The 21,443-nt window shown below is 49.4% G+C and overlaps 1 protein-coding gene across 1 annotated transcript in view; it reads right to left on the bottom strand.

Annotated features, from left to right (window-relative positions):
• Positions 1-21,443, bottom strand: part of PTCD3 (pentatricopeptide repeat domain 3) — a 154,892-nt gene that overhangs the window by 47,252 nt on the left and 86,197 nt on the right. Inside the window, exons 16-17 of the mRNA XM_078678661.1 lie at positions 16,776-16,804; positions 16,527-16,633 (exon numbers count right to left, since the gene is read on the bottom strand). Of these exons, the coding sequence (XP_078534787.1) occupies positions 16,527-16,633; positions 16,776-16,804 (136 nt within the window). The remainder of the gene's footprint in view (positions 1-16,526; positions 16,634-16,775; positions 16,805-21,443) is intronic.

Genomic DNA, 21,443 nt, shown 5'->3' with positions numbered 1-21,443 from the left:
GGGGCACTTTGTTGTGCTCAGCCACCCTTTCCATTCACTGGCCAGGATAGGGTCATTAGACGCACCACAGGGGGCGGAGCCAGCATTGTGGGGGGAAAGCCCAGCTTTATTCAGGTCCCAGGTGCACTCCTCCCTCACATCACACATGCAGATCTCCCATTCACCACCGGGGCAGACCCATCATGACTCATGGAGCCAGGCTCACCAGCCAGCTCCAGCCAATCACAAGCCAGACAGCCAATTCACATAATTTACACATACATGCCAACTTCTAAAAGTGGCACTTCCACACTAGACACAATTATGCCGCACACATCATCGCGCAGCATTTAATCACATGAGTCCGCACATACCAAACTCGAGCTTGCACTCCCCACGCATCAGGAACTAACATGGACACATATATTCCCCATGCATTCCTATGGGAGGGCAGGCCAACCTCACTACACGCACGCACTTTACAATGGGACATAGTGGTAAAGTGCGCAGAAACCAAAAATCACTAACACTAAGTCACATATCAAAAGCAAAAAGTTTAGGGGTGAACCTGCCAGAAGGGCCAAGTCCAACACAACCCCCTTCCAGCCAAAACGCAGGGTAGACCAATCACCACCGTGATGGGCTCCCTGCTTTGGGCGATAGAACACAGACGCGGGCCTGCAACTTCACGGACACCCTCCTGTTCTACGCCACGGTGAACCCATGGGATTCCTTCTAAAACCACTGTCTGGACCAACTGGGCTACCCCACTGGTACTTCCAAGCTGTCCGCGGCCAGGACCAGGCCCTGGGCCACCCATGTGCCACTGGTCCTTGCCTATTCACTGAGTGGGGGGTAGTAACCCCTGGTACATAGTAGCCATTCTCCACTCTTCCTGTCTGTAGGACAGGGCTAGACTGCCACTGGTTCTCCAGCCTAGGGTCTACACCCTCAGGCGGACCAGGAGTCTCAGGGGAGGCTCTCCTCCCCCTACCTCTCCGTCTAGGGTTCCTCCTCCTCCTGCGAGGGGTACCCTTAGAACACCATTCTCCCAACCTAGGGTTTAACCCCTCAGGTTGCACCGGGGTCAGAGGCGGGCTCTCCCACCCTCTGCACCCCCTTCCAGAGTTCTGTACCCTCCCAACTGGAGCGGTACCCCTGGAAGATGAACCAGTCAGGACGCTGGTTACAGACGTCCCACCTTTCAGGTCAGGCGGATCCTGAACCTGGCCTCCCAACCTTTGGTCTAAAACCTCTGGCGGAATACTTGCCTGGCACTCCAGGACTTCTGGGGACTTACACACCATCCCCATGAGGCTAACACATGACTCATATGTCGTGTGACCGCCTGTCTGGCGCAGATCTCCCGTCCCCTGTCCATCTGACAGTGCGCGAAGATCCCCCAGAACAGAAGTGGTGTCACCATGGTCACTACACGGGAACTTAGCCCAACTGGGTAGTCCCTGACCCACTGGTTCTTCCACTGTGGAACACATCCCCCATTCACTCCTCACTTCGGATTTCTGTGCCCTCCCAACTGGAGTGGCACTGCCGGACACTAGAACCACTGAGCTCTATTTACAGATGCTCCAGCTTCCCTAGACACTAGGTGATCTTCCTCAAATGGACTAACAGGACAGCCTAGGTCCCCAACCTGGTGTTCCCTAAAGAAACCACCCAGGTTCTGAGATAGGGCTTCGGGCGTCTGGGGACTCTCAGCCACCCACTCACTCCCGCTCCACTGAGACAGGTAGTAAGCCCCTACACCCCCCCTCACTACTCTGGGACCTAGCTGGGCTACTCTGAACCTCTTCCACCACGCTGGGCTGGAAGATACCTGAACCACAACTCTTGGTATCACTCATCAGTAACTCTGCAGAACCTCTGCCCCTTTCCCAGCGGTCTGCTTCCTCTGCAAGGTCCTAAGGACAAAAGTATTCAAACCTCAACAGGTGCTGGCGCAACCCTGGACAACAAATACTGAGGAACTGCTCTTTGAGAAACATATTCATTACTCCCCACACCTTCTGGTCCGGGTTAGTCGCCAGCCAAACACACAGTGCATCGGAACAGTCATCCATAAACTCCCCCCAATCCTGGTGAGACAGTTTCCTACTGCCCCTGAATTTCAACCTTAACTCCTCCTCTTGGGGAAACAGGTACCAGACTCTGGGAACTGGGAATGGGACTTCTCGCACTGGGCTCTATATAGCTGCCACCACTGGACTCAACCCTCCCTGGGGAGTCCAGACAACTATAACTGCGCGCAGGGGATAGTCTACCCTCCAGAGGTAATTTCTCTCTGGTGAAGGCCCTCTCAGCCTCCTCTATCCTCTCCTGCGCTAAGACCCTCTCGGTCTCTAGCTGTTGCTTCTTAACACCCAGCTGCGCCATCGCCTGAGCATGCTCTAACCTGAGCTGTTCCAAAGCCAGCCGGGGCTCCCTTTCTTTCCTCCCATCTTCCCACTCCTCTGGGGACGGGGACAGGGACAGGGACAGGGAAAGGGATGGGGCGCTGCCCCCTACACTGGACCCAGCAAGGGACTCCCTATCTATGGGGTCTTCGCTATCTGCTGGCGCCCATGCACTGTCATCTTCTTCCTCTTCTTCAGACTCTTCAGGGCTCCCCTCAGACCCACCACCCTCATGGCGTGCGGCCCGGGCCCTATCTTCCTCACTGCGCTCACGTTCCTAGTCATCCTTCTGCCACAGGATCAGATTGTCCCTCAGTTTGGATGAGGTGTCTGACCCATTCACTGCTGTATCTCTCTTTCTTCACAGAACTCTACCAACTCATCCATACTGTATCAAAGCAGACCACAGAAATTAAAAGCAGACTCCATTTTGGGCAGGACGCTCAGGGACACGTGCAACACAGGGGACCTAACAGACTGAGCTGAAGCAATAGTACACAATTCACAAAGTATTCAGCAAGCTCCCTATCCCAGAGAACTCACACTCACTTGTCTAGTGCCACACACCATTCATCCACACACAACCCCCACCTCGGACTGGTAAGGCAGTTTCTACCGCCCCTGATTTCTCAACCTGACCCCACGTGACACAGGTACCAAACTCTGGGAGCGGGGTGGGGAACAAATGTACTGGACACTATCACGCTGCCACCACTGGATCCCACCCTTTGGTGAATATAGAAAAACTCACACTGCACTTAGGGGATAGAAACCACCCAAAGCTAGTGACACCTAACTCACTGTGCACAAGAAACACATTTCCCAAGAAATGAATTTCAGCATAAACTTAAAAACAATTATCCCCAAAATGTGATTATGTAAAATGCAGAGTTTTGTGGTGCAGCCAGTTGCCACTGCGGTACAGCGCAAACACAAGTCCTTTTCCCACTGCTGACCAACAATGTTAGAAATGGGATTTCTGGTTGGCTAAGGCTTGCGCCAAAGTCAGTCAGAAACCACCATTCTACGTCAGGGCAAGGAAGTCACCCGTCAAGATAACCCCTGCTCACCCCCTTGGAAGTTTGGCACGAGCAGTCAGGCTTATCTCGGAGGAAAGGTGTAAAGCGTTTGCGCGCGCACCCAGCAACACACCCAAGGCCCACCACAAAGGAAACTTCACACAAGGTTATATATAAAAATAGCTTTTGTATTATACCAAACACATTAGATAATAAATACACACTTTACAATGTGCCATAGGCACGGGTAGAATTTACAGGGGAGTATGGACATGGGACAGGGCCACGAGGGCCACTGTCAGGAATAGGCACTTTTAGAACTAGCACTTGGTAGAATTAGCACTTAGAACATAGAATATAAAATCACTGTAGCACAAAACCAGTAATCACTGGTAAAAGGTAAGTACCACCTACGCAACCCTAACCACCTTAGGAAAATATCACGGAGGGAACCAGGACCTCACTAGCAACACCTGTACTAGGAAGAACAACCACCTAAGTATCACTATACATTTAGGGATATAGGCATGAAAACATTACACCTGCTGCATAAAAACACATTCAGAGGTGCAGGAAGAGCATAATTGCGCATAAAACACGTAGGCCACAACCTGTGACTGTCCCCAGGCCAACTGGCCTCTCTGGGGCTGAAACGCCCTGTGTCCCAAATGTCAGGGGGCCTAAACGGAGCAGCTGCCCACTAAGTGCTGGGCAGCTGTAGCAGGGAGCCTGGCACCAACGTGCCCCCTGGCTCTCTTTTGGGGGCTCACAATAAAACCACTGTGCCCAAGAACATCGTGGGAGCCTCGCAGGCTCTAGCAACCAAAACAACTGTGGCCCCGTGAGCCTCGTGGGCTCAAGAACAAATACTTGGGGCTTTAGGAGCCTCGCTGGCTCTAAATAACCAGGTGGGGCAAGGTGGGAGCGGCCCGCTGCCAACGGGGGACTCTCTACCACTCAATCTGGCCTTTAAATGACGATACCACTGCGGGGGGCAGGCACCGGCAATGTGCCCCGACGCCCCCCTCTCTTCTACAACTCGGGCAATGGACTTGATGCCCGCAACGGAATGCCCCGGGAGCCCCTCGGGCTTAAAACAAACATTTGGGGCCCTGGGGTGAGCGAAAACACCGGTGGAGTGGCCCGCTGCCTCTCAGGGCCACTCAAAGGTTATGCCCGGGCCTCTACGGGGCCTTTACGAACGATGGCGCACCACAATTAACTGAGCAGCTGCAGGAGGGGGCGGGCACCAGCAATGTGCCCCGACGCCCCCTCTGCTGGCAATGGTGCCCGGAGCCCTCGTGGGCTTTAACTATATCCGTGCTCCTTCCCGCCCCATCACTCACCAGCTTCTCCGCTTCTGCTGACAGAGGCGGCGACGGCGGGGGTGGCAGCTCCTCTTTGGAGCCTCCGAGGCTCCCAGCAGTTTAGGCAGCAGCAATCTTCTTCTGGGGACAGGAGCGCGGGGTGGGCTCCCGTCCGCTTCGTGTGCCTTCGGCTGGCCTGCATTTTCGGGTCTCTGGGGCACTTCCGGGTCGTCGCAGGCAGCGCGGCGGCCCGGCAGGTGGAGACAAACACGGGGTGAGCACCCGTATATTAAGTAAATAGGGGCAATAAGCGGCAGGCTGAGCGGGGTGGGCACCCGTGCCGCAAGGAACCAGACACCAGGGGGGACCCCACGCCGGGGAGTCCCTCTAGACAGCCCAGCGCTGCGAGGGAAAACAGCAGCGCTGCGCTCCTAGGAAAATAAAGCGCTTTTCCAGCAGTTAAGAAATCCAGCGCCCACAGGGTGATAAAGAGAGCGCTCCCAGGCGCTACAGTTCAAAATGTCCCATGAACGTCCTTTAGGAGGTGGGGGGGCAAGGCTGGGCCCAGGGGCCAGCTCACAGGGTCCTCCTAGGCAGGGAGGCAATCCCCAGTGGCGGTCCTCCTGGCGCCCAGCAGCAGCAGCCCCCCTCAAGAAAAGGATCCAGGAAGAGAACATTTAGCAAGGGGACACAGCCCCTTTTTATACAGAGAAATCCTTTGTTTGAGGCTGCAGGGTGATGGTAAACCAGATGCAACTGGTTTTGGGGCACTTTGTTGTGCTCAGCCACCCTTTCCATTCACTGGCCAGGCTAGGGTCATTAGACGCACCACAGGGGGCGGAGCCAGCATTGTGGGGGGAAAGCCCAGCCCTATTCAGGTCCCAGGTGCACTCCTCCCTCACATCACACATGCAGATCTCCCATTCACCACCGGGGCAGACCCATCATGACTCATGGAGCCAGGCTCACCAGCCAGCTCCAGCCAATCACAAGCCAGACAGCCAATTCACATAATTTACACATAAATGCCAACTTCTAGAAGTGGCACTTCCACACTAGACACAATTATGCCGCACACATCATCGCGCAGCATTTAATCACACAGTCCGCATATACCAAACTCGAGCTTGCACTCCCCACGCATCAGGAACTAACATGGACACATATATTCCTCATACATTCCTATGGGAGGGCAGGCCAACCTCACTACACGCACGCACTTTACCCTGGGACACAGTGGTAAAGTGCGCAGAAACCAAAAATCACTAACACTAAGTCACATATCAAAAGCAAAAAGTTTAGGGGTGAACCTGCCAGAAGGGCCAAGTCCAACACTGGGTTTTTGTTGCAGAAGTACCTCAACTGTTTGCCTGGAATTCGATGCAATTTTGACTAAGTGCACTGGTATCCTTCTAACCAGATCCCCAGTGCCAGTGTTCCATCCCCAAAACAAGACAAATGGTCACTTGAACCCAAAGTGAGCAGACCTTTACCACCTCTAAGTACCAAATAAATGGTACATCTGGTAACTAGGGCATAGGTACCACAAGGGGTCCCTAAGAGCTGCAGCATATCTTGTGCTCCTCTAAGGGACCCTGCACCAAACACATGCACACTGCAGGCTCCGTAACAAGGTACTCCAAAAAGTGAAAACATGACATGCCACACACTTGTGTGCCAGGTGCCTTAACAATACATGTAATATTCGTAAGTCATCCCAACAGCAGGCCTCACAGACCTACGGCAGGGTGCATTATATTACATGTGAGGACATATCTGCATGAGAAGATCTGCCCCTGTACTAATTATTGACAGCACATGTAAACGGAGAAGCCTTCTTAAGGTATGTATGGCGAACTAGTCAAAACGAGTTTTCCAGCTACCATATGGCTTCACTGAAACCTATGGTGTTTGGTATCAAAAACCTTGTATAAAAAAACCTCACAGTGATTCCAGTGTTGGATTTATTAATACATGCACCAGGAGGGTACCTTAGAAGTACCCCCTGAAACCAACCAGTCCTGTAGTGTTCTAGCTGACTGGGCCTGACCAACCTGCCACCACAGATGAGTTTCTGAACCCCAGGGGTGAGAGCCCTCACTCCCCCCCTTCACCATATAGTTGGCCTGCTAAACAACACCGTTTGCTGGAGTTTTTTTTTTTAAATGATTTTCATAAATGTAAAATACCACAAGTATGAAAAAATCTTGATATTTTGAACTATGTCAGTTGTGCCCCATTATCAGTGATTAATTTAACTGGATAACCTTCTTCTCTAAAAATATCCTCCAACACTGATGGTGTTTTTGTCACAATCTCACACAAACATTACTACAACCAATTTGGAATGTACATCCACCATGAGAATCGCAAAACTCAACTAAGTGACACAAGTTTATCCTCAGTAGGAAGCTGGCTCTCTATATAGTGCACCAAAATGAGGTACACTGTGTAGAGAGTCCAGGCTACTCTTATTGGTTTCCAGAGGCACAAGTAACAAACCCAAATGCTCTCTTTTGCCATTGAGTAGGCAAACAGTAAAATCTTATCAGAGGGTAGTGCTAAGCATTTGTTGTACTCACAGAGGCAATAAATGAGCCAAGCAAGAATAAATCCTAGACCAATTTAGAAAAATATCATGTATTTTTATATAAATTTCAACACCAAGAACTTTAGTATCAAGTAAGTACTTTCCGAAATATTGTCACATGTAAGTAAAATGTTCCCTTAAATGTGTTTTTATGCAGTAATGCTTTCTTATGGGAAAAAAGGCATATACTGCATACAATGACTTGGAAGAGGTTGGCGGTGGTCCCCTTCAGGTCTTAAGGTGGTAGGGGCTCAAGGTCCAAGGAACCACCTGCAGTTAGTCTTTAGCTGCTCTGGACCGTCGAGTGCAGAGGTTCTGCTCGCCTTGTGCTCTACACCAAAGGAGAGAGGGGAGGCCACTTAGAAACAGGCTGCAGACTTGGGAACAAGTCCAGGAGCAAGGAAGCATAGTCGGCTCTCGGGTGCGGAGTGGTTAGGTCAGCTGGGCTTGCGCATCATGGGCACTCACGACTGTCGGTCTCCCGAGTTGAGGGGACAAAAACAGGACAGCTGGGCCACTCCTGAAGTGGGTCTTTGCGGTGCTGAAATCCCTTGACGGCTGCTCAGTCGTGGAGTCCGAGGTCAGGATTGGGCTCAAACAGGCTTTGGTTGCTGCAAAGTACCCTGAACCCTGGGTATCGGTGCAGTATGGCTCCAGTTGGTCCTGGCGCCTTCTCACTTGGTGTGCAAGGTTTGGACAAGGCCTCGAGTAGCACATCCGAGAGGGCTTTGTTAGACAGGAGAAGTGCCTTCGGATGTGGTGACACCTGGCTGAAGCACCTCAGTCAAAACATCTCTGGAAAATGTAAATTATATCATATTCATGTCCACCAGAAAAGGCAGATGCGAAAAGGGAAAAATTAAAGTTTAGCTGCAGTATTGCAAAACGTGGGGGAGAGAGATCATCTACACACGCGATGGAGGTCTCTAAAAAGGTGAGAGAGATTAGAAGGGAGCAATTAGGGGAAAAAGGGGTGGGGTCAGGGTTTGTTGGGTAGCTCACTGACATTCAGTCATTCTATATATTAAGAACTAGCATGCAGCAACAGCTGCGGTGATAGACAAAAAGATCGATTACTCTAGGAATGTGAGTGTGCAACATATGTAAGGAAATTGGAATGTTTGTCATCAAGACAAATCATGGAGTAATTTTCTCCCACAGATCGTTCCAGTATGCCAAAACAACTGAATACCCTAAAACAAAAAAAAACAATCAGAAGATATCAACATCTGAGTTACTGAAGGCCAAGGGATCAAGACTGTGCTTTACAGTGGTCCTAACATCATGAACGTCAATTCACCAAAAGGCCAGGTACAGCAGAAGTTACATCACTCATCATTTGACCTTAGAGTTCACTCAAACACACATGCTTACACATACACACAATCGCACATAAGCAAACTCACCTGCAGCAGGCAGGCAAACAACATACATTTAGAAGCATTTTTTATTTGCTTCTGCTTTTCGGGAGGGTCATATTTCAGGTAATTGTAATCCATTTCTTAATTCCACTAATAGTGAATAATATACTGTGCAAAAAAAAACAACATTATACAATAAACCAGATTGGAGCCCCAAACAATGTCCCTAAGGAAGAGATGCCACTGTGTTCCTGTCACTGATTTTGTTACCTCCGAGGCCAGGGATCGCAAATGAAAGCCATGGGTCACAGGGCACAGCTGTGACCCCTGGCAACCCCTAAATGATGTCCATGCCTAGCATTAAAGTGCATAATTAGGGCACAGTGGGAATTCCTAGGTGGCATGATGCCATTAAAGTGAACCAGGACTGGGTCAACAGGAAGTGATGCAAGATCCCAAGAATGTTTAATAACTATCAAAATTAGACAAAAGGAAGGGATTGTCATGATCAAGGCTCCTTGTTTTCTGTTTTTACAGATAAATACAGATAGAAAAACATTTATTTTCTTGTCTATATTTATTTTTAAATGTGGATAAAAACGGAAATTGGGTGCTGTTTGAGTGATTCTAAATACACTTTGCCTTGACTGCCAGGCCAATAACTGTGTGGATTGATAGGTAAGGGGGTTTAAAAAAGGAATTTTAGTAAAGAGGCTTACACAGTAGTAGAAATGCACAGGGCCGATACAGAAATCTGCATATTTTCATAAAAGGGCATTAATTTATTTTCGGTGGGTGTTTTTTTTTTAACTTTATTTACCATTTTAGTACATTACAGCGATATGAACATGTACGCTCACTGTCATTTTTACATTATCGGAATCCCACAATGATGCTGCCCATATGAAAGACAATGTGCCGATTAACAAAGGAGAAAGGAGAGAAACAATTCACATTTGTAAATACATCCCCATTGGGATGTCTGCGCCATCAAGAGAATAACTTTCACCTCCAACCGCCCAGCACCCAGCCTTCCCGCAAAAAGATAATTCCAAACGAATGCACATAATCAAACAAAAACAACTTAGGCCATTCGTATAGTGACATTTGGAAACAGGTGACTATACTGCACAAGCTGATCAGCCCACTCCGGTTGGGGCTATACCCTGTTCAAGCTGAGAATCAGTAGTTCGTCGTTTGGCTCCAGTGTAAGCCCTGAATGGCCCACAGACATCTTTAGGACGTGAGGTGCGTGGCAATGTGGCGGAATAAACTTCGCTGTTGGTGTAGCAGAATGCTAGGCTGTTCAGCCAGCTTTGTACCGTCGGAACTGTTTTACAGCCCCAATGTGGTGTGATTTCCCTTTTGGCCACCAGAAAACTAAGGGAGACAAACCTCCGTATTCCTTTGAGGAGTTTACCACATAGCCTAATATGGTAATATCAGGCCAGGGGATAAGAGTCAATTCAGTCATGTCTCCCAGTGTCTCGTGTATAGACTCCCAATATGACAATATTTTGGGACATGTCCACGTGAGATGGACGAAGTCAGAGTATGGAGCATTACATTTACGACAAATGTGCGGTCTAGACAGGTCAATCCTGTGGGATCTGGCCGGGGTGACGTACATTCTGCGCAGAAATTTAAAATGGAGCAGTTTATGTTGGATTTTAAAGAGACTTCTTTTGTTACTGTACAACATCTGGCCCATTGGTCGTATGTGATGGTACGTCCTAAGAGTCTTCCCAGTCTTCGTGAATCTTGTTGTCAGTGACCGGAATGGTCTCTAAGCGTGCCTTGTATAATTTAGATACGAGGTGTAGGTGGAACCCTCCCTGACTCTCGGTGACTATCGAGAGTGGGGTGAACGAATCTGGCTCAATGGGAAAACCGGGCAGAGATGCCTGCAATACCGAACGGATATGTCCCATGATGATGCGATCCATGAATGCGGCATTGCGGAAGCGTTCCTCATCCGCAATAGAGAAGACATGTCCATTAGGGAACAGGTCCCCCGCTTTAGTGATGTCGAATTTGGCCAATGTGCGCTGCACCAGTCTCTCCCCCGTGATAGGTAGCCAGCGGGCATTAGGGATGGGTAAAGCTGATGAATATAGCGTGGAAATGCCCGTAATCCGCCTCAGTTTTTCCCAGGCCCAACTAGTAGTAGAGACTGTCTGTATGTCGTTGGGGTCTCTAGGTATGCCCTTGGGTAACACTGTTGACAGCTTCTCAGGCAGTACGAAGTCAGCCTCGGAGCGTAGAAATGGAATCCTAGCGTCTGGGTGGAACCAAGCAAATGCGCAGCTGCATTGGGCTGCTAAATAGTATAGTAGGGAGTTGGGTACACCAAATCCCCCTCTCTCATATGGCAGGGTCAGTACTTGCCAACGCACGCTGGGATGTCTGCCCCCCCAGACCAATCCAATAAGATGGGAGGGTAATGTTAAAAAAACAATTCGGGAGGGGTATGGGGATGTTATTAAAAAGATATAAAAATTTGGAGAGTACGACCATTTTCATTATTGCTATTCTGCCAGCGATGGATAATGGTAAGCACAGCCATCTCTCTATTTGAAGCTCGAGGGCGCTAACTGCTTGACCATAATTGAGGCGGAGGATATGAGCTGCGTCTAAGTGAATATGTATGCCCAAATACTTCATGGAATCTGTGCACTATTCAAGGGGGAATTCACACTCCCACTGCAGCGAGCTCGAGATTAAGGGGAAAATAACTGACTTGCGCCAGTTGATGCCCAGACCAGAAGGTTGTCCAAATCTGATTATTTCGCTAATAAGAGGCTACAGGTTAACATGAGGTTCCCTAACAAAGAATAGTGTTGTCTGCGTAGAGTGAGACCAATAGCGGGCCAGTGTTGACTTGGAGGCCCCTCTGTAAATGCTACTCCTGGAAAAGTCTGCTTAAGGGGTCCATGGCAAGAATGAACAGTAAGGGAGACAGGGGACAGCACTGCCGGGTGCCCCGGGATAGAGAGAAGGGCTGGGAGAGTGTACCGTCCAAGCAAAGTCTTGCTGTGGGGCGGCTATACAATAAGTCAGCGGTGCCGATAAATCCCATAGGCATTCCCATGCGGCGCATGACGGACACAAAAAAGAGCCACTATAGTGAGTCAGACGCTTTTTCAGTGTCCAACAGTATGGCGGCGGCTGCCGGGACTTCAGGATTAATCCTGTGGAGTATCGAAAAAAGCGTCCTCAGATTCAGTGAAGTGGATCGATGGGGGACAAAACCAGATTGGGACGGGGAAATTATAAATTCCATCAGGAGATACAAGTGCATGGCGAGAACCTTGGCCAAAATGTTATAGTCTAAATTTAGTAAGGACAGGGGAGCGGTATGACCCACAATGGGACGGGTCACTTCCAGGTTTGGGAAGGAGTAGAACGACAGCCTTGCGAAGGGTGGGGGGTAGGATTTACCTTTTTAGGGCTTCCGCATACACCTCAATCAGTTGAGACGCCAGTAAGTCCTTGTATAGCTTATATAAATCCCCCGTAAAGCCATCCAGACCAGGGGCCAAGGAGCCCCGAAGGACCACAATGGCGCTAATTACCTCGTCCTCTGAGATCGGTTTGGCTAAGAAATCCTGCATATTCTTCTCTAGATAGACCAGAGTGATCTCAGATAGGTACAATTCCTGCTCAGTGGGGTCTTGTCCTACTCTAGAAGTGTATAGTGATGTATAATAGTCGAAGAATTCATTACGGATCTCCGAGGTGCCTGTGAGCGTCTGGTCTGTGGAGGATCTCAACTCAGTGATGTAAGCTTTGCTGTACGGGGGTGGAGCATCTGCACCAGCGCCCAGCCTGGTAGCTTGCCTTCGCCATAGCGACATGCAGTGTGATATTTGCTTAAAAAAAGTATCTCGCGGTCGGCAGATTCCCTATATTTGGTAAGGAGGGCAAGGCGACGCTTGGTCACCTCTGGGTCAGAACTATTTATTGTGACGCTATCTATGTCGCTCAAATCTTGTTCCAGACGAGAGAGTGACGTTCGTAGAGCTTTTAGTACCCAGGCATGCTTGGCAATGCAGACGCCCCTAATGTATGCTTTGAACCCTTCCCATAGAACTGCCCAGGAATCTACCTATGCGGTGTTAATGGAAAAGTATTCTTCAATGGCTTCAAGTAGAAGAGAACGTCATTGAGGGCTCGGCTAGGAAATTGCCACTGTCGCTCGTACCCATCTGGTGTGGGCACACTAAGGAGAAGTTTAATTGGGGAATGGTCGGAGTATGTTCTCGGGAGGGTCGCGATTGATTGGTACCAGCAGGATATGTCCGGGGAGATAAGCCAATAACCTATCCTGGTACAAGTGTTGTGCTGGGTGGCATAATGCGGTATTCAGTGGTGGAAGGGTTTCGCTTGCGTCATATATCGAGGAGCGATATAATCGGTCACATAGATCTAGAAGCGCACGCGAGCCCGCGGTTTAGTTGCAGGGGTTTAAGAGATGCTGTCTAAGGCGGGGTTAAGGAGTAAATTGAAATTACCCCCCACCAGCAGCGGGATAGAGTCCAACTTAATAAGCTGGGCCTGTAAGGAATGAAAGAATTCCGGAGAGTCAGTATTCGGGGCATAGGCACTAACAGGGCTATGCTATGACGCATTAATGATCCTGTGACGATTATGTATCTGCCCTCACTATCCCCAATGGTGGAGCGAAGACTGAAAGGTGCCCTTTTATGGATAATAATTGCTGTGCCAAGGGAATAATTGCAGAAGTTGGAAAAATATCTGTGCGTACCCCAGCTTCAAGCAAAATGTGCGGAGTCAGATTTGGACAAGTGTGTTTCCTGTAAAAAAGCAATGTCAATGTTGTGACGTAGCAGATAGTGAACAATATGCCTTTTCTTACGATGGTCATTCAGTCCTCCGACATTCCAGGACAGCAGGTACAAACCAGAGGGACCGCTGATATTACCTAGCTGGGCCATCTAATGGGCTTGACATCTATGACCAGTACAAATAATCGTTGATAAAAGTAAAATTAGACAGTGAGCATAACTGTAAATAACTCAGAATGTCTATATGAAGAAAGTTGACCTCCACCCCCCACCCAACCTCACCATGAAAAGAGTGAGGCATAAACCACAGGATCCAACAAAACCTGATATACCAAGCGACTTGAAACTAACATGAGAAATCCCCGTATCGGTATATCCGCATCTCTAGAAACATACCAAAGGTGTACACCAGGAGGGGTGGCTACGCCACGTCAGTCATCCAGCCATCTGTAACATTTCGTACTTATCCCCATCCAGACATATTATCAAATGGACAATGAACAGTGAGGTAAAGTCAGCCAGTGCCTGCACTTGAAAAAAGTTCAATGCTTCCATTGGAGCCGCTGAATGGAGGGGAGGATCTGGCCCAATCGGCTAATGTCTGGTTGTTGTTTTGTTTGTGCGTGGCAGAATTCCTACACTTCAGAGGGGGTGTCGAAAATACGGGCACTGCCATCGAAATAGACTCGCAATCTGGCAGGATAGAGCATGCCATATCTCAGGCCAAAGTTTCTGAGGGTGGCCTTAACCCCATTGTATTTCCGACGGGCCTCCTGCACCATGAGTGTAAAGTCCGGATAGAGCGCTAGTTTAGAGCCCTGCCACGAGGTATCTCCACATCTCTGGTGAGGCGTAGTGCAGAGTCTCGATCCCGAAAGTTCATGATACGTACAATGATAGGTCTTGGAGCGCAGTCTGAGTTGGGCTGGGGGTCCAGGGTACGATGAGCACACTCCACCACAAATCCGGGGGTAAAGAACTCTCTCCCAAACATATCAGCCAGCAAAGTTTCAACAAAGAGGTCAAGGCGTACCGTGGCTGTGGGTTCCGGTACCCCCAAAATGCGAATGTTGATTCGCCTGCTTCGTGCCTCTAGGTCTTCATTTTTGATTGCCATGTCCTTGAGGAAGCGCTCCACCCACTCCAGTCTTTTGAGGGACTGCGCTGTGCCATCCTCTATCCGAGATGCGTGCCTCAGCCACATGCGCCTAGCATGAACTTGGATTTTGGTCCCCAAGCTCTCGAGATTGTCGAGGGCGTCAAATCGACCATCCAATTCCTAAGTCCGCTCTCATCACTTGTAGCAGTGATAGGGATTGAGCAGAGGGGTAGTCGACTTGGTCCGCACCCCGTCCACCCGCCACCATGCCGGAGCTGCCCTCTGGAACTTTCTCCACTAGCTTTTCAAAAGGGAGGGTCTTCTGCTTAAGATCTTTGTGGCCCATGCCGCAGCAAGACAATACAACAAGGGCGGTAGCAGGGCGATCCCCTTGCTTTTTGTAGGAAGAAGACAGGCCAGGGCTTGCAGCTAGCGATTGAAATAGGGGGACTGGAAGTAGGGCCCAGGGGGCAGACAGAGCAGGCGTTCTTATCCCCCGATCAGCCTGGCCTGGGAAGTAGTGGGGGCTCTATGAAATGAGTGCGCTGATTGGCATGCACAAATGCTGCGCTACGTCCAGGCTCCAATTCTAGCACTGAGAAATGATGAGGCCCCTATCGAGGAATGCAGAGGGCCGGAGGTAGGCTGTTCATGGGGTGCAGGCAACTGCGTGGAGGCCCCAGCTCAGGGGCAGATGTCTGCCTTCGCTATTGAGTGCTGCGTTCTGGTGGCAGCAGTCGTGGGGCCCCCCTGATGCATCAAGAAGCCCAGCGTTGGGCCCGGCGGCTGTAGGCCGCGTACTTGAGGAGCTGTGTGGTGGTGAGCAGAGGCAACCAGAAGCAGGGGGCGACGGGTCTATTACTCGCTTCTCCTCTGTTCCGTGCCTAATAGCGACCGGGTGGTCGCCTCCCAGGCTCGCTCGCGGGGCATCGGGGAGAGGTGGAAACTTGCGGAATGGTCCGGGCGCAGCCAAACAAGGCTGCGACCCGACCGAGTTGGTTAATAGGTGTGGGTAGGAGAGCACAGTAGACGACCCGCGCCGGTGCACTCACTGCAGTGCCGATTCTCTGCTCCAGTAGGTCACCAGTTGCTTGCCACAGTCACTCCTCAGCTGGGCCATATGGTGAAAGAGCCTGGCCTCGGCCGCCATTTGCTCCGCCCAATGCCTCGCCGAGTGCAGGGAAACTGATGTCAGAGGCACCGCGCCGCCATCAGGTGGGGTCGCCGTGCACAGCATGCGTTCAGCGATCCGATGGTGTTGAGCTTGGAGTGATTACTGCCGTGTGTGCAGGGGATATTGCTGCTGAGCCACGTGGCCATCTTGGTCGGCGGCTTGGCCACGCCCCATCTTCTGTGAGTGTTCATTTTACTGAACCCTGGCAGGCAATCAAGCATGACTGCATATTTATTGGTTAAATAAATATGGCAATATACCACTTACATCTTTCACAAAACCCATAATAAATATGGATAAATACAGATAAAGTTGCCAAAAAATAAATATGGATAAATACAGACGGAAATGTCAAAAAAATAAATACCATAAAACCGGGAGCCCTAATCATGATGTGTCCATACAGCAACAAACAGAAAGATGCCATTATTTGCTGACCCTGGCAGTGCAAACAGCATTGTGCACACAGGTAAGGCAATTGAACTATCTCAAGCAGGGGAATGGAGGTGCAGCCCTTCCAGCCGAAAGTCCTGCTATTAGCACAACATTGTGCACTGGTAGACGTGCAGACAATGCTGAATGTGGTTTCCTTGTCCCTCCACATCTTGTAAGCTGATTAAAAACAGCAAATGATGAAGCAGTTTTATCTTAATGCTTTGTCTTTCAGATAACATACACAGAAACATACTTAAAAACTACATCTCAAACGGTACTTAGTCAGACAGGATTAAATTATATATCCGTTCTACAAGAAATGCCTTTGTGTCAAACTTACTAGTAAGTAGCTTGCTGGTACTGGTCTCCAAGAAGTTTCCAATTGTCACCGGTCTCTAGTAGCTCATGTAGCCTGTATGCAAGTTCAATGTCCTTCAGATCAAGACACTGACCAAATAGAAAAGTTGAAGCGAAGAAAAAGGACATCAAAATTAAACATTAACAGCAGCAAGGCGTAGCCATACAGCTGCCACAGTCACAGACAAAAATGACAACTTGTGTAAATACCAAAAGACGACAAACAACTTACCACTTTCATAGCACTGGAAAAGAAATAAACTAAAAGAAAGGAAATACATAACATTATTTTCAGGAAAGCCAATTTCCTTCATCGATTAGAATGTTCACAATTCTTGAAAAGGCAATGGTCACTTTCCTATGCATCATTACCATTGGGGAGGAGAGTGTTAGCATGCAGCAGCACTGGAGTAGGGAGACGCAAGGAGGGGAAGAAACTGTAAAAGCCTGGGTACAATCTGCTGTTTAGTTTGGAATATCCTCATAGCTAAAATACTTTAAAAAAGTGAAGTAAAAGAGTAAGAAATGGTCAATTAAACAGACTATTCATGACACAACAGACAATGCACACCTGGTCAATACAGAGAGAAATAGGTCAGTCAGGAAAAGCCGTCTCCAACAAATATCTTTGGCCTAGAGAGATTAATGAGATTCTATCCTGAAAATAAAAAACGCAATCTTTTCAGAAAATTGAAGACCATTCTAACAGAACAGAGGAAAACATGCAACTCTAACCAAGAATTAACGCAAACGCAGAAGAGATGAGTACTTAGATTTCACTTTGTATTCTGAACATTTGCTTGATTTCATTCTTGCAAATAAAGTGATACTACCATCATGATTTAAAACAGTCGCACTAGGGACGTGGCCAGGACCACCACCATGATGGCCATATCTTCGTGAAGCTCCCTGATACTCTACTCGCTGCCAAAATATTCTGGTTCTGGGGTCCCGCAGCATGCCAGGATTACTGTGACTCGCAGAGACGCAGGGGCAATGCCCGCCAGCGGCACGGAGGGCTGGGGTCCAGGAGACTCGCAAGTGACGCCGAGCAGCAGACACTGCCTCGGAGGCCCCGTGGCGACAGGGGCCGCGAGTGGGCCTGAGGCCAAGATCGTCAGATCTCGTCAGCTGCTGGCTTGACCCACATCTCCTTCTCTATCTGCCACTGCGGAGTGATCAGCTCCACATGGCCTGGTGCGTGGCTCTGCTCCCGAACCTAGGGGTGTGTGGCTGCGGCCCGGCCAGGATACAGGAGATGTCCGGCTGGAGTGGCTGGCAGAGCTTCTCACCATGACTGATGCCTGCAGGAGGGGGCTGGGGCCCAGTACCGGCCCGCGTCCATACCCACCGGAGACTGCTACAGTTGAGGAGCGGTGAGTCTCACTTGGTGACCCAGGAGTGAATTGGCAAAACCTCCATTGTTGGCACATGTGATACACCCATTTGAGTGCTTGGTACCCCACATGGACTGTAACCTGGACTATTTACCACTCGGAAGGGAGCTCCTTTGGACAACCACAGTCTGATCACATTGTGCAGTGAAGACACATGAGGGTGGTGACCACAAAGCCTCCTCCCCCCCCCCCTCCCCCTCATCGCCCCTCTTATCTACATACTGACCCACTGGTTGGTTTGTGGCAACCCCAGGAGCGGACCTACATCAGGAGTTGGGGAGCCTGAGACAGACCTCCTACTTATGAAAAGACTGTGTGGCTATAGCGGCTGTGACCTATCACCTTCTCTATACTCAATGACACGGACGCAACGCTAGGGGCCTGGCCGGTGCCACCTCGCGTAACTCCCTACTGGAAACCTGCCGCCCTGGGGCCCCTCTCCTGTTAAAGCTGGGACCCAACCTGGATTCGCCCACCGTGTGATGAGAAGCATCACGATACTAACTAAAGACAGTGGGGTTGATCGAACTGGAGATAAGGAGAGAAGAGGTCCTGAGTCGCACTGTTATGTTATGTTATGTTACATACATTTGTATTGCGCACAGCTGTCCCCCTATACTCTGGGTGTTCGCTAATTCTAACTTCGACATGGGACGTTCAGACCCCAAACAGAGACAGCTCACATTTGACAGCGTGGCCCCACTGGTCACCGGGGCTCCCAGTCGGATTCAGAAGAAGCCTCGGCGTGCGGTGGCGTGGCCCCCTCCCCCATGCGATATATCAGCTGTGATGGCTGAACTCAAGGCGGGCTTTGGAGCCATGGAGGCACGGTTCAACACACTAACGGGCCGCATGGACAGTTTGTGTGAGCGGATGGACAGACAAGGCGTCCGGATCGAGGATGCCGAAGAAAGGATCTCCAGCTTAGAGGATAACTCCGCAACAACGCAGAAGCACCTAGATCAAATGGAGCACCTTTTGTAACAAGTTGCAAATAAGAACGAAGAGCTTGAGGCAAGATCTCGAAGAAACAACATTCGTATTTCGGGAATTGCAGAGACCACCAACATGGGATGCCCTGAGAACTTTGTTGAGCAACTGCTGCTGGCCCTTTTTGATAGCCCTAGTTTTTCTACCACATTTGCGTCGAACGTGCACACCGCTCATTGGGCCAGCGACCACCAGAGGGTGCCCGCCGCACTTATAGCTCGTCTGCTCACCTATAGGGACAGAGACACGTGCTGTTGTTGGCCTGGGAGAGGGGTCCCCTTTAATACCAAGGCTCGAACATCTCTATTTTCCCACACTTCACCCAAATCGTACAGGACGCTCGGCGGAAATATAACAGTGTTCAAAATGCGTTCCGCAAACTGGATATCCGCTGCCCCATGCTTTACCCGGCCCGACTGCGGATTGAACATAAGGGACAGTCCAGAATCTTCAACAACCCTGCAGGTGCCGAGGCCTACTGCAAAACTCTCCATGCTGGATCTCCAACGAATGAACATGACCCCCTGGATGCTGGCGAGTCGCGGGGGCATGATGGCTCGCCCACTACATCTTGAGATGTTCATGAAAATGGTAGGCTGGCTGCCAGGTTTAATACCTATTACTGTGTCCAATTGTTTACATATATATTAGCAAATTATTTCAATTGTTTATCCCTCCTCTTGCGTATCTAAATCTATGTAAGCGAGTACCAAGCACTAGCTCTGATACCATGCTTTCTAGGGACCATCGGGGTCCGAGTCGTTCCCATGCCCCCCATTGTGAACACCAATCTCGATTGTTACGGGTTATATTTTTCTTTCTTTCTTGTGGACTCAAATTTTAAATCTAGTGTGGGTGGAGGGTGGGGTACCGCATTGGGAATGTTTTATTGGAGTTAATAGGTCTATTGATACTGCACATCACACCTTAGCATTCATCACCTATACTGTCGTACGTCATAAGATCCATGGACCTATGCATCATCGATTCATGCTAGCTTCATAACAAGGTCAAGTCCATTGACCTAGGTGAAAGTTATCTGGAATCTATGCGGTATTAATAACCCACGCAAAGGGAAACAGGTACTGGCATATCTTCAGGAGACACATTTCTCTCCCAGTGCGGATCACGCTTTTGCTAGAAACTGGGGTACACATCGCTATTGTTCATGCTAGAGTTCCTACTTACGTGTTACCTGTATCCTAACTCATAAAACTGTACCTTTTCTTTACCACTCATACTACTCTGACATAGATGGCCGATATCTGATAGTACATGTATCACTGGGAGACAAAAGTACATAATTAGTTCATATATATATGCCCCGAACACTGATGACCCTGACTTTTTTATAAATCTCCATTCCTGGCTGGACAGCTACGAGGTAGACTATTTTAATATTGGGTGGGGGGGGGGATCTTAACTTACAACTCTGTTCGAACATTGAGTCACCCATTTGACAAACCCAAGGCCCGAGAGGCACTCAGACACATCATTGACACCTATATACTGTACGATGCATGGTGTACCCACCACCCCACGCAACCCAGATATACTTTTTATTCAGCGCCCAACGCTGTATGGACCAGATTAGAGTATTGGCAACTATCGGCCACTGCTCACTCCTGGATATCCTAGATCACTGTGCTCTCAAGAACGCTTTCAGCTCACAATCCAACCTTAATGAAACTTCGGATTTCCTACTGGTGTGTCCTTGAATTCAGGCGTTTTAACAACGACTCGCTTCGGGACCAAGTATTCCGCAGTGAGTTCCATAGACCCATAATCGAATACTTTGAGATCAATGCCGGAACTGTGTCCTCACAGGCAACCCTGTGGGAGGCCTTCAAGGCCTTCATCAGTGGGGTGTGAATCTCCAAACATGTCGTTATTCTCAGAGATATCCGTACACAATTAAACCGGATTGAAATTAAACTGCAGCACTTGAGCGTTGCGAGGTGACCAACCAAAGGCCTAGGCTGTCTCGACGGGCGGAACTACAGGCTGAATATCGTGTATTGGCGGAATGGGAAACTGCATACATGAGTAAACACAACCAAGCTCGCCTCTATAGCGAAGGTGAGCTACACGGTCACATCCTTGCTCGTATTCTACGCCCCAACAGATCAAGCAATTATGTTGAGGAACTCCGAGCGGAGACCGGAGAGTCCATTACGGGAACAGAGCGTATCGTGACCATGTTCTGTACTTACTACCAGAAACTGTATTCATCTCAGATATATCATACCCCCGAGGCATTCTCAACATACTTAGCAGATGTTGCCATAGTGTAGAGGATGGTCAGAGACAATTTCTTGCTGAACCACTTACTCCAGAGGAGGTGACTCAAGCTATCTACGCCCTGACAGCACCTGGTCTCAACGGACTAACTGGGGCTTTTTATAAAGCGTATAAGTAACAACTAGCACCTAGATTGCTGGCATTACAAAACGAGGCAATAAAAGTTAGCACACTACCCCCTACGCTCTGAGAAGCTGTCCTCACTCTACTGC

Source organism: Lissotriton helveticus, chromosome 2_2, assembly GCF_964261635.1.
Source record: "Lissotriton helveticus chromosome 2_2, aLisHel1.1, whole genome shotgun sequence".
Taxonomy (NCBI): Eukaryota; Metazoa; Chordata; class Amphibia; order Caudata; family Salamandridae; genus Lissotriton; species Lissotriton helveticus.
This window is presented reverse-complemented; position numbering and strand designations above follow the sequence as displayed.